The 13,748-nt window shown below is 43.4% G+C and overlaps 1 protein-coding gene across 1 annotated transcript; it reads left to right on the top strand.

Annotated features, from left to right (window-relative positions):
- Window positions 1–412: 412 nt before the first annotated feature.
- On the top strand, window positions 413–12,755 carry ripk4 (receptor-interacting serine-threonine kinase 4). The gene is given in 9 exon segments (XM_044140825.1): window positions 413–628; window positions 631–896; window positions 4,752–5,043; window positions 5,607–5,755; window positions 7,001–7,050; window positions 7,726–7,884; window positions 8,033–8,151; window positions 10,366–10,606; window positions 10,699–12,755. Coding segments are annotated over 9 exon segments (2,691 nt in total). The 5' UTR covers window positions 413–511; the 3' UTR covers window positions 11,997–12,755.
- Window positions 12,756–13,748: the final 993 nt, after the last annotated feature.

The following is a 13,748-nucleotide window of genomic DNA, read 5'->3' as shown; positions in this document are numbered from 1 at the left end:
CTCTTAGCATTTATACATTATGTGCATTTTTTTTCTCACATAGACTCCAAATAAAATACTTTGAAGTGTTTCTATTTTCATCAACATGCCACAAGGTGTGAATACAAAACCATACCTGAAGTAAAGAAAAATGTTTTAAAAGGCCTGACTGTGAATGTAAATCATCAGTTCCAGGTTGTCCTTTTAAAAAAGTGGATTCCTCTTTGTGCTTTTCAGTTTTTTTCAGGTAATTTAATTTAATTTGCATGTAGGGACAACAAAATTCGCAGTAGCGCACATTTTCGAGCCACTGTCTGTATCCCACTGTGACATTTACCTTGGCGTCAGGTGAGTGATTGGGTTTGGTGGGACAAGGTGTACTTTCTAATATGACCCAGTGTTTTTTGTTTATTGTTCCAGGGCAGGAAAACCAAGACCTTCGGGGTGTCTTTAAAACGATCGGCAGTGCTACCGAGGGGCCTTGCTGGCTGTCACTTTTTCTTTGTGAACTTTTCCATGTTTCAACATCCGGATGATGTCACAGCAGCTAGCCCAGCCCCCATACCTGGAGAAGTGGGAGGAGTCATGCCGGGCAGTAGACTGGGGCAAAAAACAAGGAAGAGCTCACAGGCTGTTCAGGTTAGTGTTTGTGTGTGTGCTGCTACACTTTCCATCTTGGAGACGAAGGAATACAGGAATTATCCTCCCCCGGTTGGTGGGTCCCTCGACATGGATATGTACGTCCCGGACTCCCCTCACGAGGACATGGGGCTGCTAAAGACGTTTGACTCCTCTGAGTTTGGCAACTGGGAGAAGATAGGCTCAGGCGGATTTGGCCAGGTATACAAAGTGCGGCATGTGAAGTGGAAAACATGGCTGGCCATCAAGTGTCCTCCCTGCCTTCATCTGGATGAAAAGTGAGTAATAAAAGCCACATCTTGGCTTGGGCTTAAAGGAATTCAGCTCTCCTCCAGCAGAGCTGAGGTGTGTCTTATTTCTGTTCTTGTCCGTCAAAGAGCCGCATTCACAGACCTGACCCATGGCTCTCACCTCTCACCTACCGTTTTACATTCAGAACTGATAGAGGCGGGTGACTCATCGACTTATAGTCTGGGCTCAGAGTGCCTGGAACAGGGTATTTCAACACAGATGAGTTGTGTGGAGTCACGACACCCTCATCTATTCACAGAACAAGCCCTACCTCCACGCGACTCCAGGTCATTCAAAGCTACAACCCCGAGCTCCCAAATGTTTCCTGCCTCCAGTCGGAGATGTTATCACACTCTGACCCCGGGGAGCGGCCCATTAAAGTCGATGTGTGGGAGTAGCAGAGGGGTCTTCTTTCCTACAGGCACTCCTGGAGATTGCGCAAACATCTAGAGTAGTCCAACATTTGCACATCTGTCACTCCTGAGTTCTTCCACAGAGGGAAGAAAAAGGCAGTCGAGGCCTTTTCCACTTTTTTTTCTCTTCCAGGTGTTTGTGCCATGCTGCTGTAAGTTCAGGTTCCTGCAAGTCCTTATTAGAGGTTGTTCCGTCACAGAGCCTGTGAGCGGAAGCTGCTTTTGCTGCTAGCTTTGTTACTAGTTGCGCTTTAAACAACAAGATCCCTTCCATTAACCCTCCTGGACATTTTTTGTTGACATAGATTACATGACATAATATTTGGATATTTTTTTTAATAACTCTTACTTAATCATATTTTTTTTATTCCTATTTGCTCTTTTAAACTAAAAAGATAAATCTATGTTCTTTCTAAGATTTTTGTCCCTTTTTTCCATTTAAAATGCTTATTTTTAAGGAAAAATTCTGGAAATCTATGAAACTTGATTTCTGTACATCTGGACAAATGGAGAGTAAGGAAATAAGAGTATTATTGAAAAATATCAATAATTCTACACTTTATTCAATCACTTGTTCCTTTCTTATTTTTTTTTCATTGCTTCCTTCCTTCCCTATTTCCTTTTGTCCTTGTTTCATCCCTTCTTTCCCTTCCCTCCTTCTGTCTTCCTTGTTATTTTGTAATGCTCCTTTATTCCTTGTGCCCTACATTCTTTCGCTATTCATTTATTTGTCTCCTTTCCTTATTATCCTTATTATCTCTCTTTTTCCATCACAGTTTTTGAATTTTGCAGGTTTCTTACTGAAAGACTCACTTTAAAAAATATGTGCCTTGTAGTGAAATTCTTTTTATTTATTTATTTATTTATTTATTTATTTTGAACAGACAAACTTAAAATCAAGGAAAAATAAAAATAAAATAAATTAATATTTAACATTAATATTTTATATACTAATACAAATTTAAATGACTGAGAACTGGAATGCCGAGTGGAGAAACGTACGGACTGTTTATAATAATTTGTAGGCCGCCTGGTGAAGACATTTTGCCATGTAGTGGAAATTAGAAACGAGTGAATGTTTATTGTGATTTGAATTTTAAGTGTTCGTTGTAAATCTATCAGGAAATCTGTTTTGGACAACTTTTTCGTTTTACTTGCACAAAAAAAAAGGAGACTGATCAGAATCTCACCTCCTCCAAAAATCCATTTGGCATGTAAGACACTTTTTGTGGAGGACGTTTTCCAAGAAATGAAATGAAGTGCAGAAAAAAATAGCATCGAAGAGATTAAAACACAGAAAATGTGTTAATATTTATGTCAATGTCAATGTGAAAATGGTGGGAAGGAGATAACTAACAAAAAAATGAAGAGATCAATATAATTTTTTTTACATAAGACACTGGTGGTGCTTTAAACCCAGACTGTTGTGTTTAATGATGGTGGTGAAATCAACCAGTTGAGACTGACGGATGTCACAAAAACATTCAGAAACTTTTCACTGTCAGCTCCCTTCACGCTCATGTTGCTTCTCGTCTACCTGAAGCCAAACACGTTACCTCCTCTATCAACATCTGCTAAGGTACATAAACAGTCATCTGTCTTCAGCCTGCGCGCTGACCCACGCATAACATCCAGCAGCAGGTACTGAAAGCCACCTTTGTCTGGCTGCCACTGTGTGACACAGACAATATAAGAAGTGGCGGAACCGGTCTATCCAGGCCTACCTCTGTTTAAGAAGGGACATTGTTTGACCTGGATGAGCGACTTGAATTAGATGAAGCATTAACCAAACAAGTTCTTACCTGGTTTTCCATCTAATGTTAGATTTTGTTCCCTCTCCACCCTCCTTCCAGGGAGGGTGAAATTCTATTTTCTGTATTTCTGCACTTGTCTCTGATTTCATTTTGTTCACGTTTGAGAAGCAGGATTCCCAGTCACCACATTTTGTCTTTTAAGGCTCATGCTTTTAAGTGGTAGCGTAGTGAGTGGGATTTATGCTACTTTGATCTGTCCTCTTTAGCAGGCTAACGGCCTGCCCCTGAGATAAACGAACCGAGGTCATGCACGACCTGCACAGTTGTGTTTGAGATATTGCAGCAGGGTCAGTGAGCTGATAAAGCTGCAGAGCGTGAGCTGTGTTCAACCCCCTCTGGACTATGTGAAAACTGGAATGTTCTCTAGGCTTTGAAAGGGCTATTGTGAGATTTAAAGAGTGCTGTTCACTTTAATTTGGGACAAATAAGTGAAGTACAGATATCCATAAAAGTGCTCCTTGTCATTTAGCTTATTTTAGAACCAAGTAATGATGTGTGCAGAAATTCAGGTTGGAACGAAAGCAGCTTAATGTTTAATAAGAGGGAACGTTGGATAAAAAGTGTTCAACTAGAAATGAGGAAACAAAACCAGGATAACTTGCAAAAATTTCACCTGCAGTTTGATTGCACTTTGCTGTGCAGACTTTCTGACAATGTCTTCCTCTGTTTTGTGTGGGGTCCCACAGGGCGCTGTGTTAGGCCCCCTTTGTTTAGCTTTTTGTTAGTTCCTGCCTGGCCCTGCGCAGAGGAAACATGTTGTGTTGCACTTTGAAACAGCAGTCCACATGTCCATCATAACACAGTGAGATTACTCTAACACACTTTATGTTAGGGGTTAGTGGATCCTCTATTGCTCTTCTACAGATTGATAAAACATGTACTGTGAGTCCGTTAAGTAGCATAATGTGAGCACATTTGTCTTGTTTTTGCTGCACTTCCTGACACTCCCATATATTTTAGAACTTATCTTAACGTTTTTTTGTTGTCGCCTACCTTGTCTTGCCCTGTCCTTTCTTTCTGAGTTGCTGCTCGATAATACACCCTTCTGTTGTCTTAAGTCACCTGATCAACGGCTCCTCATTGCTTAGAAGGGTCGGCGTCTCTGCAGCTCCTTTGCACTTTTAGACAGGCCACTTCTGTTCTGATTTCTTCAAATTGGTGTTGGATAAATAGCCCTGATAAATAGCTCTGATTTTCTTCATTTTAGGACACTTTTCAATCAGACAATATTTACATGTGAAACCAGCCTTATCCACTGATCTCTTTTACCTCTGCTTCTGTCTGACAGAGCTGCTCATTAGGTCACTGTTGCCAACTTAACAATATTGTTTGCAACTTTTCAGACAAAAAAAAAAATCAGGTATCTTCAAAAATCAGAATCGGCAAGGCGGACTTTTTAAGATCGGTGATCGTCCAGAAAACTGGTTGTTTTTAAGTATTCATTTTATGGCAGGTCTTACCTGTTTTCCTGCAGTGTAATAAATGTATTGGCTATTTCCCTAGTCTTTTTATAGTAGCTTAAAACTGCTTTTATACATCAAAATGACTGAGTTATACTGGAAGATCTGGCGTAATTGTTTTGCAATCTAAAAGTCAACTCTTTTCCTTAACTAAGGGATCGCTCTGAGCTCCTCGAGGAGGCGAAGAAGATGGAGGCGGCCAAGTTCAGGTACATCCTGCCGGTGTACGGGATCTGCAACGACCCTCAGGGCCTGGTCATGGAGTACATGGAGACCGGCTCTCTGGAGAACCTGCTGGCCAACGAGCCACTGCCCTGGGAGCTTCGCTTCCGCATCATCCACGAGACGGCGGTGGGCATGAACTTCCTACACTGCATGAACCCGCCGCTTCTCCACCTGGACCTGAAGCCCGCCAACATCCTGCTGGATGCCCACTACCATGTCAAGGTACGGAACGCTGCTTTGCAAACAGTTAGAAGTGGACAAACATTTCATTCCTCATTTCTCGCGTGTCGGCACGTGGTTTTGTGAAAATATTGCAACAGATTCAAATAAAACATGTGAAGGTCTCCCCTCACCTGACAGGTGTTTCTGAGGTTTTTCTCTGCAACTTCTAGGCAGTTCAGCCGTGCAGCTTGTCAATGGGTGGGAACCATTTCCAGAGTTTAATACCTGGATGTAAACACCTCAGCTGGGCCTGTCCTAACAGGATTAATTTAGCTTCCATTAAATCTCCCTCTCTGAATGTGTGTGTGTGTGTGTGTGTGTGTGTGTGTGTGTGTGTGTGCGTGTGCTGGGGCGTGCACTCCTCTGCACAAATATACAGGGCCTCTCCTCTCCGGCAGGTTGGGACATGGCTGAATTGCCCTCATCATACCATTCAGCGCACATAATAAAAGCTTAGCTGCCTGTCACACTCGATGGGCAAAATTAGTCATCGTTGCAGTGGCATTTCACGACAAATCCGACGCCGGCAATGCGATTCAACTCAGGCTCTGATCTCCTTTCAGATATCTGATTTTGGCCTGGCCCGGTGGAATGGCTTGGCCCAGTCTGATGACATCAGCAGAGAGGGCTTCTGCGGCACCATAGCCTATCTGCCACCAGAAAGAATCATAGAGAAGGACAGAGTCTCAGACACGAAGCACGACGTCTACAGGTTGGTTTCCTCAGAACTTAACACAAAGTTTGTTGATTGTAGATGCAGGTGTTCCTGTTCCGATTTCTCATCCAGTACCGTTGTTGATCAAGTGTGGTAGATTTATTTAGAGTCATAAATCAGGCAGTAATTCAAACTAATTTGTAATTTTCTGCTATACTTAATAGCCAGGGCTGGATTTAAAAAGATTTTGGCCCCTGGGCTGGAATTCATTTTGGTGCCCTATCCACGAGAGAAAAAATAGTTTGCTAATGAAAATTACAGCATGTCAATAGGTAAAACTATATATAATTAGGCAGGAACTGTTGACACCAACTGATGATGGTGAGTTTAATATGACTCCTGGCCAGTAGCTCCATGTTGTTCCCACCACAAAATGAGTATTATGTAGTCATAAAATCTCAAAATATTAGTACTACTCACCTGATATGAGCCTACCACTCCATGTAATGAATAAAAGTACAAAAATAAAGTCTGTGCACCCCACCCCTATACATCAGAGCTCTGGGCTACTGCCCCTTTAAGCCCTTTCTAAAGTCTGGCCCAGTTACTAGCATACAACAAAACATCATCAGAGAGCAATCCTCAGCTATCAAATATGCAGGTTCATCATATATATGCACACTTTGTGAATCTCTTGAGTGGTGTTTTTTTCATTAGGCTGCCAATGGTCGTTCTTTTTCCTCCACTCAATTTTGCCTCAGTATGCTTGGATACAGCACTCTGAATACCTGACCTCGTTAGCAATGTTTTCCTGCTTACCCTCCTATTAGAAGGTGACAGTGGCCAAAGCCTCAAGGACCAGTAACCTGCATGTTTTAGTTACCCTGATTGAACACAGCACAATCAACAGAACGGTTCGTTAGCATGGCCCCGTAGAGCTTGGGGACATGCCTTATACATCAGCTGTGTTGGAGCAGGGAGACATTTAAACCCAGCAGGACACTGGGTCCTTCAGGACCAGAAATGGACAATGAAATGGACAGCAGTCTTTGCCGTGATTTTGTCAGGCACCACTGAAAGTTTCTGCATCAGAAATATTTTCTGTTTGGTCTTATGGGGCATTCCGAGTAGAAAAAATAGTAAAAGTAACAAAATGTGCTGCTATAGAAAAAACATGTGCATTAACGTCACTGGAACAGTCACCTTGATCTTCTTTAGCTTTAGATTAAATACCAAATTATGTGCAGTTTAATGTTTTCAAGGAAAATGACGCCTCTTTCTCTATTTTTTAATCTCTTTCAGCTTCTCCATTGTGATCTGGGGCATTCTCACACAGAAGAAACCCTACCAGGGTAAGGCTTGCAGCACAGCACAAGCAATAACGGTTTTTGTGAAGAAAAACAAATGAGGCGTGCTAGGGAGAAATAATACCGCCGGTTGCTTTGGCAACTTTTCAGCTATTTCCATCTCATTATCAATCCTCCCTTTTATTTTAAAATTTCCAACAAACCTCCAGATCACAGTATTCAAGGCGTGTACCTGAGCGTGTTTATTGTGGAAATTCCACACCGGGCAGGTGGAGTGGGGAAGGATGGAATTTTTTTCTTTCATTTTCCCAGGTGTATAGTGTTGCCTTGTTTTTGTTTTCTGTTTGTTTTTTAACAACTAGCGCATACTTTAGGCAGGTTTGGTGCTGCCTATATTGAACCAGACAAAATGAAAAAGTGAGGAATTGCCAGGTTGATTACCGCGCCGCCCCCTTATGGCTACAATATCTGCTTTAAGCTGTCGCGTCTTCTCTGTGAATCACTTGACTTGGCTGATTCCCACAGCTGGATAGAACTGGGTCAGACCATTTAGGCTGCCGTGGGAAACGATCACATGGTGTGTGGGCGCTAAGAAAGATGGTGATAACACTGCCCATCACTGGTTGTTCTTGTAGGTAGAGGGACATGGTGTACTCTGATGTAGTTTAGGATGAAATATATCCGACTGGGTAATAATTAAACTGGCATTTCCCTCCTTAGGAGAAAACAACATCCTGCAGATCATGGTGAAAGTGGTTAAAGGAGTTCGTCCAGATCTGGGTTTAGTGCCAAGAAGTCGACCTTCTACCTGCTCCGGTTTCCTGAGCCTCATGCAGCGCTGCTGGGTCAACAGCCCTAATGCCAGACCCACCTTTCAAGGTGAGTGTGGACTTTTTGATCTTTGCACTAAAGGAAAAGATCAATTAGACAAAATGTCTCATGTCTGCTAGTATGGGATGCTTTTTCCTTTCTTTTTGATCCAGTTTCACCTGCAAGTGACGGTTGATTCAATGCTTTCTTCTCTCAGAAATTACATCTGAAGCTGAGGAGCTTTGCTCCAAACCTCAAGATGAGCCCAGGACCCCGAGGTTATCAACGTCATCGGAACCAGAACCCTTGTCCCCTAACCCAGTCGCCAGTGACCAGGTAAGTCATGGCAGAATTACACACACTGATTTTGAGATCAGGTGTTATCTTTATTAAATAATGATTGAGGTGGCTCAGGCTATTAATTGGGACAAAAAGTTGGATGGAAACAAGAGAAGCTGAGCAACCAATCAGACTTTTGTTGGTCTACACCAACATCTGTTTCTTTTTAAGGTCTAATGTGCCAGCAGATTGAACTTCGTCCAATTACATTCTGTTCTATGTACTGCAATACAGACCAAAAGTTTGGACACACTTTCTAATTGAATTCACTTTATAATTCAATTCAATTAGAAAGTGGACACTTTCTGTCCACTTTTTGGCCAGAAAGTGTGTCCAAACTGGACACACCTGTACTGTATATATGCAAATATACTGTACTGTATATTTGCAAATATACTGTACTGTATATTTGCATAAAGTGGAAAAAATGTGCTGCCAGTTTTTGCTAGAAGTTGGTTGATGCTTTTATCAGTCCATCCAGACATCCCCACATTTTTTCACCATAATTGAATATTGTGTTTATTGTCAATTTTTCACCAAAACGGTCAAAAGCGTTGGTTTAGCTCCCACCCACAGGTGCTGCTTCAAAATGACTTTATGTCAAGTTGCAGGCCATGAAAGATGTAGCGAGTAACAAAAGTCCAACTATTTAGGTTCTTCAAAGGCATAAAAATATTTAGGTGTCCAATCTGTCAGCTTTTTCTTATTTTTTTTCTTCTAGATGTAGATTTTGTAAGGGGGTTAATTTGGAGAAAATATTGCAAAATTCCTTGCAAATATTTCTAAAGTCGCAGTACCAAGTTAGTGATTTTGACTGCAAAAAGGTAACAAAAATCACAGAGGACTGCTTTATAGATGAAAAATGTTCCGAGTTCTTCACTTTACTGCATTTTATCAATAAAGGAAAAAAAAGACTCAAATCTTTGTTATATATCATCTGCCAATAACAATTAGATAATCAATGAAAAATCACTTGATTTTGACATTTAGCCAAATAATTCCTGCATTGGATCAGAATCGTACATCACAAATCACATTGTCCTTCTCGTTGAACAATCTAAAACCAACATCAGTCCAATAGGACATTTTCTTTAAGCTGTAGTTCTCATTAAGCCACTTGAGTTGTGGCATTCTGTGGATTTGAAAATAAATCAAACACCTTGAGAATTCCTCCATAGATCACAGGACTCCTAATTACTTCACTCTGGATGCTTAGGTTAAACATGTGTTCTGTACAGGTATTTTAAGAGCCCACTTTAAAAAAACACAGTAGAAGCATTTGTCTGCTTTTTGCGTAATAGCCTAGATTATTATCAGGTCTTAGTCAGGATTATCTATTGAGTGTGCACATGGTTTAAAAAGACTCCAGCTAGGCTGATTAGAAAAGCATGAAGAGATCCGCCCTACCACATGTAACTTCTCTGTCCTGCCTGTCTGTCCAATTTTATTTGAGACTGTAAAGTTTAACTCCTGACATTGAAGCCGTTAAAAGGCTTCGCACATAAATACGTCTCAAACTCTCTGACCTGTTATGGGAGCCTCTGGCTACTGAGATCTGTAGATTGCACTTTTCAAACAATTACCCAATCACCGCCCGTGACAGGCTGGAATACTGAGTTTGAAATGATGAACTCGAGCTGAACTCTCTTGTTATCATTAGATGTAGATGTTTAATTATTAAAGATCTGACCGTAACAGTTTAACAGAATGTTTTGAAAAGCCACTGAAGTCCTCGTTTTTATGCTTGGCAGCTTCTTGCTTTCGTTGAATCGGCACACTGCTTCGCTTATTAATATGTAACCCAGGAGGTTATGTCTCTCCAGTGTATAAGATGAGGTTATGACTTTAAGTCAGATGTTTGGTCCAGAACAAGCATTTTGTCATGGGAGAGGAATGTGGACCAACCTGAGTGTTGCACTATGGTTTCCGGCCTGTTCAGGTGTTCTGTACGTGACTAGAAGCAAACATGAAGCTCCGGCTTGGTGAAAGCCGATAGGCAGCGACGTCCGTAAGAACAAAAAGGAAGTTGTTTAAAGTTTCCAGCTGCATTTAAGATGAAAATAATCACAGGTTTTCCATTGAGCTGCCATTGAAAGTGAAATATGAAACGAGTCCCAGTGGCATGTTGGAGTGTCGATGTAATGGCATGTGCAGAATGTCAAGGAACTGTTTGTCCGAAGGTTGGACGCTAACCGAAAGATTTTTCCACAGAGTAATGCCAGCAAACCGGTGCGTCCAAAGTCAGCCATGCTGCCGGAAAAAGACTACAGCCTGTCAGAGCTGCTGAACCAGGTGGATTCTGGGATCTCAAGGAGCTTCGATCAAGTGAAGGAGGACAGCATCCACAGCAAAGAGAACACCTGTAAGAGACTCTCGGGCATCTCCTCCGCAGATTCAGCCTTCTCATCCCAAGACTCCATCACCCTGTCCTTTGAAAAGGAAACCACATTTGGTAAGAGATAATTAAAGACCTACAGGTGGAGGTGTAGCCCAAATGAGTAATCAGTCTTCTAAAGTCCATTTTGGTCCTTTCATACTATCTAGATTCCGCTGAAGTCCAGAAGCGGAAGCTATGTGACGCCATCCGGACCAAAGATACTGCTAAGCTAATGAAAATCCTCCAGCCTCAGGATGTTGACCTTCCTCTTGATGGAGGAGACAGCCTCCTTCACTATGCCATCACTTTGGGTAACGAGGAGGCCGTCAAGTTCCTCCTTCTGAATGACGCCAATCCAAACCTGCCGAACGTCCGCGGTTCCACGCCTCTCCATCTGGCCACAGAAAAGCACCAGAAGCTACTGGCCGAACTTCTGCTCGGTCGGCGCAGGACTAATGTGAACGCCAAAGACGAGGACCAGTACACGCCCTTGCACTGGGCGGCCCAGAACGGAGATGAGGCCATGGCGCGACTGCTGCTGGACCGCGGGGCGACCATCAATGAGACTGATGGCCAGGGACGCACACCGGCCCATGTGGCGTGCCAACACGGCCAAGAGAACGTGATCCGGGTGCTGCTGAGCCGCAATGCCGATGTTCAGGTCAAGGGCAAGAACAACTGGACGGCGCTTCATTTTGCCTCCTGGCAAGGGCACCTGGGCATTGTCAAGCTGCTGGTCAAGCAGGCCGGCGTGAACGTGGACAGCCAGACAACAGACGGCCGTACGGCGCTGCATCTTGCATCCCAAAGGGGGCACTACAGAGTGGCGCGGATCCTGATCGAACTAGGGGCGGACGTCCACGTAACGTCGTCTGAGCTAAACACAGCACTACACGTGGCGGCAGAAACGGGCCACACCAGCACCTCCCGCCTGCTCATCAAACACCAGGCAAACGTAAACATCCAAAACGCCCAAGGACTCACACCACTCCACCTAGCGTCTCAGCGGGGCCACCTGGCCACAGTCAAGATGCTGATTGCAGAGGGGGCCGACCCCTACTTGTCTGACCGCGCTCAGCGTATCCCCTGCCACTTGGCAGCAGAGAACGGACACAATGAAGTTCTCAAAGAGCTAATCCTTCACTGTCCAGACGGCGGTGGCCTGTCAGACCAGCAGGGACTCAGCCCGCTGCACCTAGCAGTGCAGGGCGGACACTCGAACGTCATTACCATGCTGCTGCCGCCGCCGCAGGTCTGCCAGGACTTAACAGAGAGCGCAGTCCAACCAGTGGCTGAGGAACCCCCTGCAGCGGAGGTCAAGCGGCTCCAAAGGAAGATTGTTATTCTCAAATTGACGGAGCACAAGGACAAAGACTGCCCACAGTCCCCCGGCCCACAGTCCCCCGGCCCACAGTCCCCCGGCCCTCAGTCCCCCGGCCCACAGTGTACCTCTGTGTCATGCTAACAGGAACAAACGCACTGTGGACTTTGTACAGAACTGTCTTGCGTACTTACCAGCTGCCTCACACATTGGTGGGGCATTTGTATTTTTTTTTACGCTTGGACCCGTGTAGATATCTTCTAATTGTGATGAAAGCTAAATGTAGTGTGTGCACTGTAAATAGAATGTATAAACCTTCTTGTTTGACTGTTTTTGGAGAAGCTAACATACCTTCTTTGTTGTCTTTTTGAGTACCTGCTCTGCTCGAATAGCTGATCCTTCACTGTCCAGAAGGATCAGTCCAGGATTAGTTACTGCTGCCTGTAGATAGCAATAACACCAACTGTATTTGCACCTCGCTATTTGGAAAAGAGACATTGATCTGGAAGCTGTTAAAATTGGAATATGATTTTTATTGACTTTTTGCTACCTGAGGTGGCTGAGCTGCACAGCCACCTCAGGTAGCAATGTTACCTGAGGTGACATTGCTCAGGTCACAATGTCACCTCAGGTAACGTTGCTAACAGTGTCAATGTTACCACAGCCCCAATGGTAACATTGACACTGTTCTGCAACTCGTTGTTGGAAGACAATGTTAGGAATCTTGAGCTGTTAAAATTGGGATATGTTATTTGTTGACATCGCAAACCGCTGCAATTTGTAGGTAAGGGTTATGGAACGCCGACTGTACTACACCTGATTGTTCAGATATATGTTTAGGAGCTCAGCCTGTAAAGAACAAGGATGTGATGTATTAAAAGCCTTTGAACCTTTTTCAATTAACTCTGTTTTAATTTTTGATAATCATTAAACATGGGAATGAGTAAGATATCAGATTTTTTTAGGATTGCAGAATGGAAGATGTGCCAATCAGTCGCCCAGACAGTGGAATCAGACACTTGATTGGTCAAATCCTGAAAATTAGATATAATTTTCTTTCTGATTCTGATGTATTTTCGTTCTTTTTCTATTGTATTCAAGCTACAAACTGTAAAAGAACCTCCACTATATTTAGTGTGTTACAAAACAGAATCAGCCAGTCAGACATAGTAGCCAAGAAAAGCCTGAAATTGTTTTTTTTTTTATTGTTACATACATAATCTTAAGCTTGTTTCTTCCCTTTTTCTTAATATTAATGGTTCTTAAGAAAAAATGTAGGAAAAGCCAGCCCCTCATGTCCCTGCAGGCTCGGAGGAGAAAGTCTTTTGTTTCAGAGTCAATTTGCCACTGCTCCGCCTACACGTGTGTGCAGGACCTTTAAGCCTTGATCCTGACGAGAGTTGGCATGTCTGCATCTGCAGCCTCACCTGCAGTGTTATTATTATTATCTTTCTGCTTGTGCTCAGGAGCATGCTCAGGTTGGCACGGACCATGGGAACTGCCCCTGAGGGGGATCTCAGGCTGTATGAAAATGGATGATTGAGAAGGGGCGCTGATGTACGACCTGCAATTCCACCCTGTTGGCTAATTCCTCAGACCACTTTAACTTTTCATCACTCTTAAAATAACACACCAGCCCCCACCACCACCACCACCACCACCACCTCCTCCCTTCGCCGCCTGACGCCTCGAGGGCTCGGCTTTTTGCAACCGGAGAAAGTCCGTACGGGTGGCAGATGCTGGAGATTGGGGCTATTTTCTTACCTCGTGTTTGCTAAGGGCCCAGAAGATGTGTGTAATTTAACGCCTCCGTCGTGCGTACAGTAGACTCTGTCTGTTCTGCCTGTTGCCTGGTGACGCGTCTCATATTCCATTAGGGAAGAACAATGTGAACTT

This window comes from Gambusia affinis, linkage group LG15, assembly GCF_019740435.1.
Source record: "Gambusia affinis linkage group LG15, SWU_Gaff_1.0, whole genome shotgun sequence".
Taxonomy (NCBI): Eukaryota; Metazoa; Chordata; class Actinopteri; order Cyprinodontiformes; family Poeciliidae; genus Gambusia; species Gambusia affinis.
This window is presented reverse-complemented; position numbering and strand designations above follow the sequence as displayed.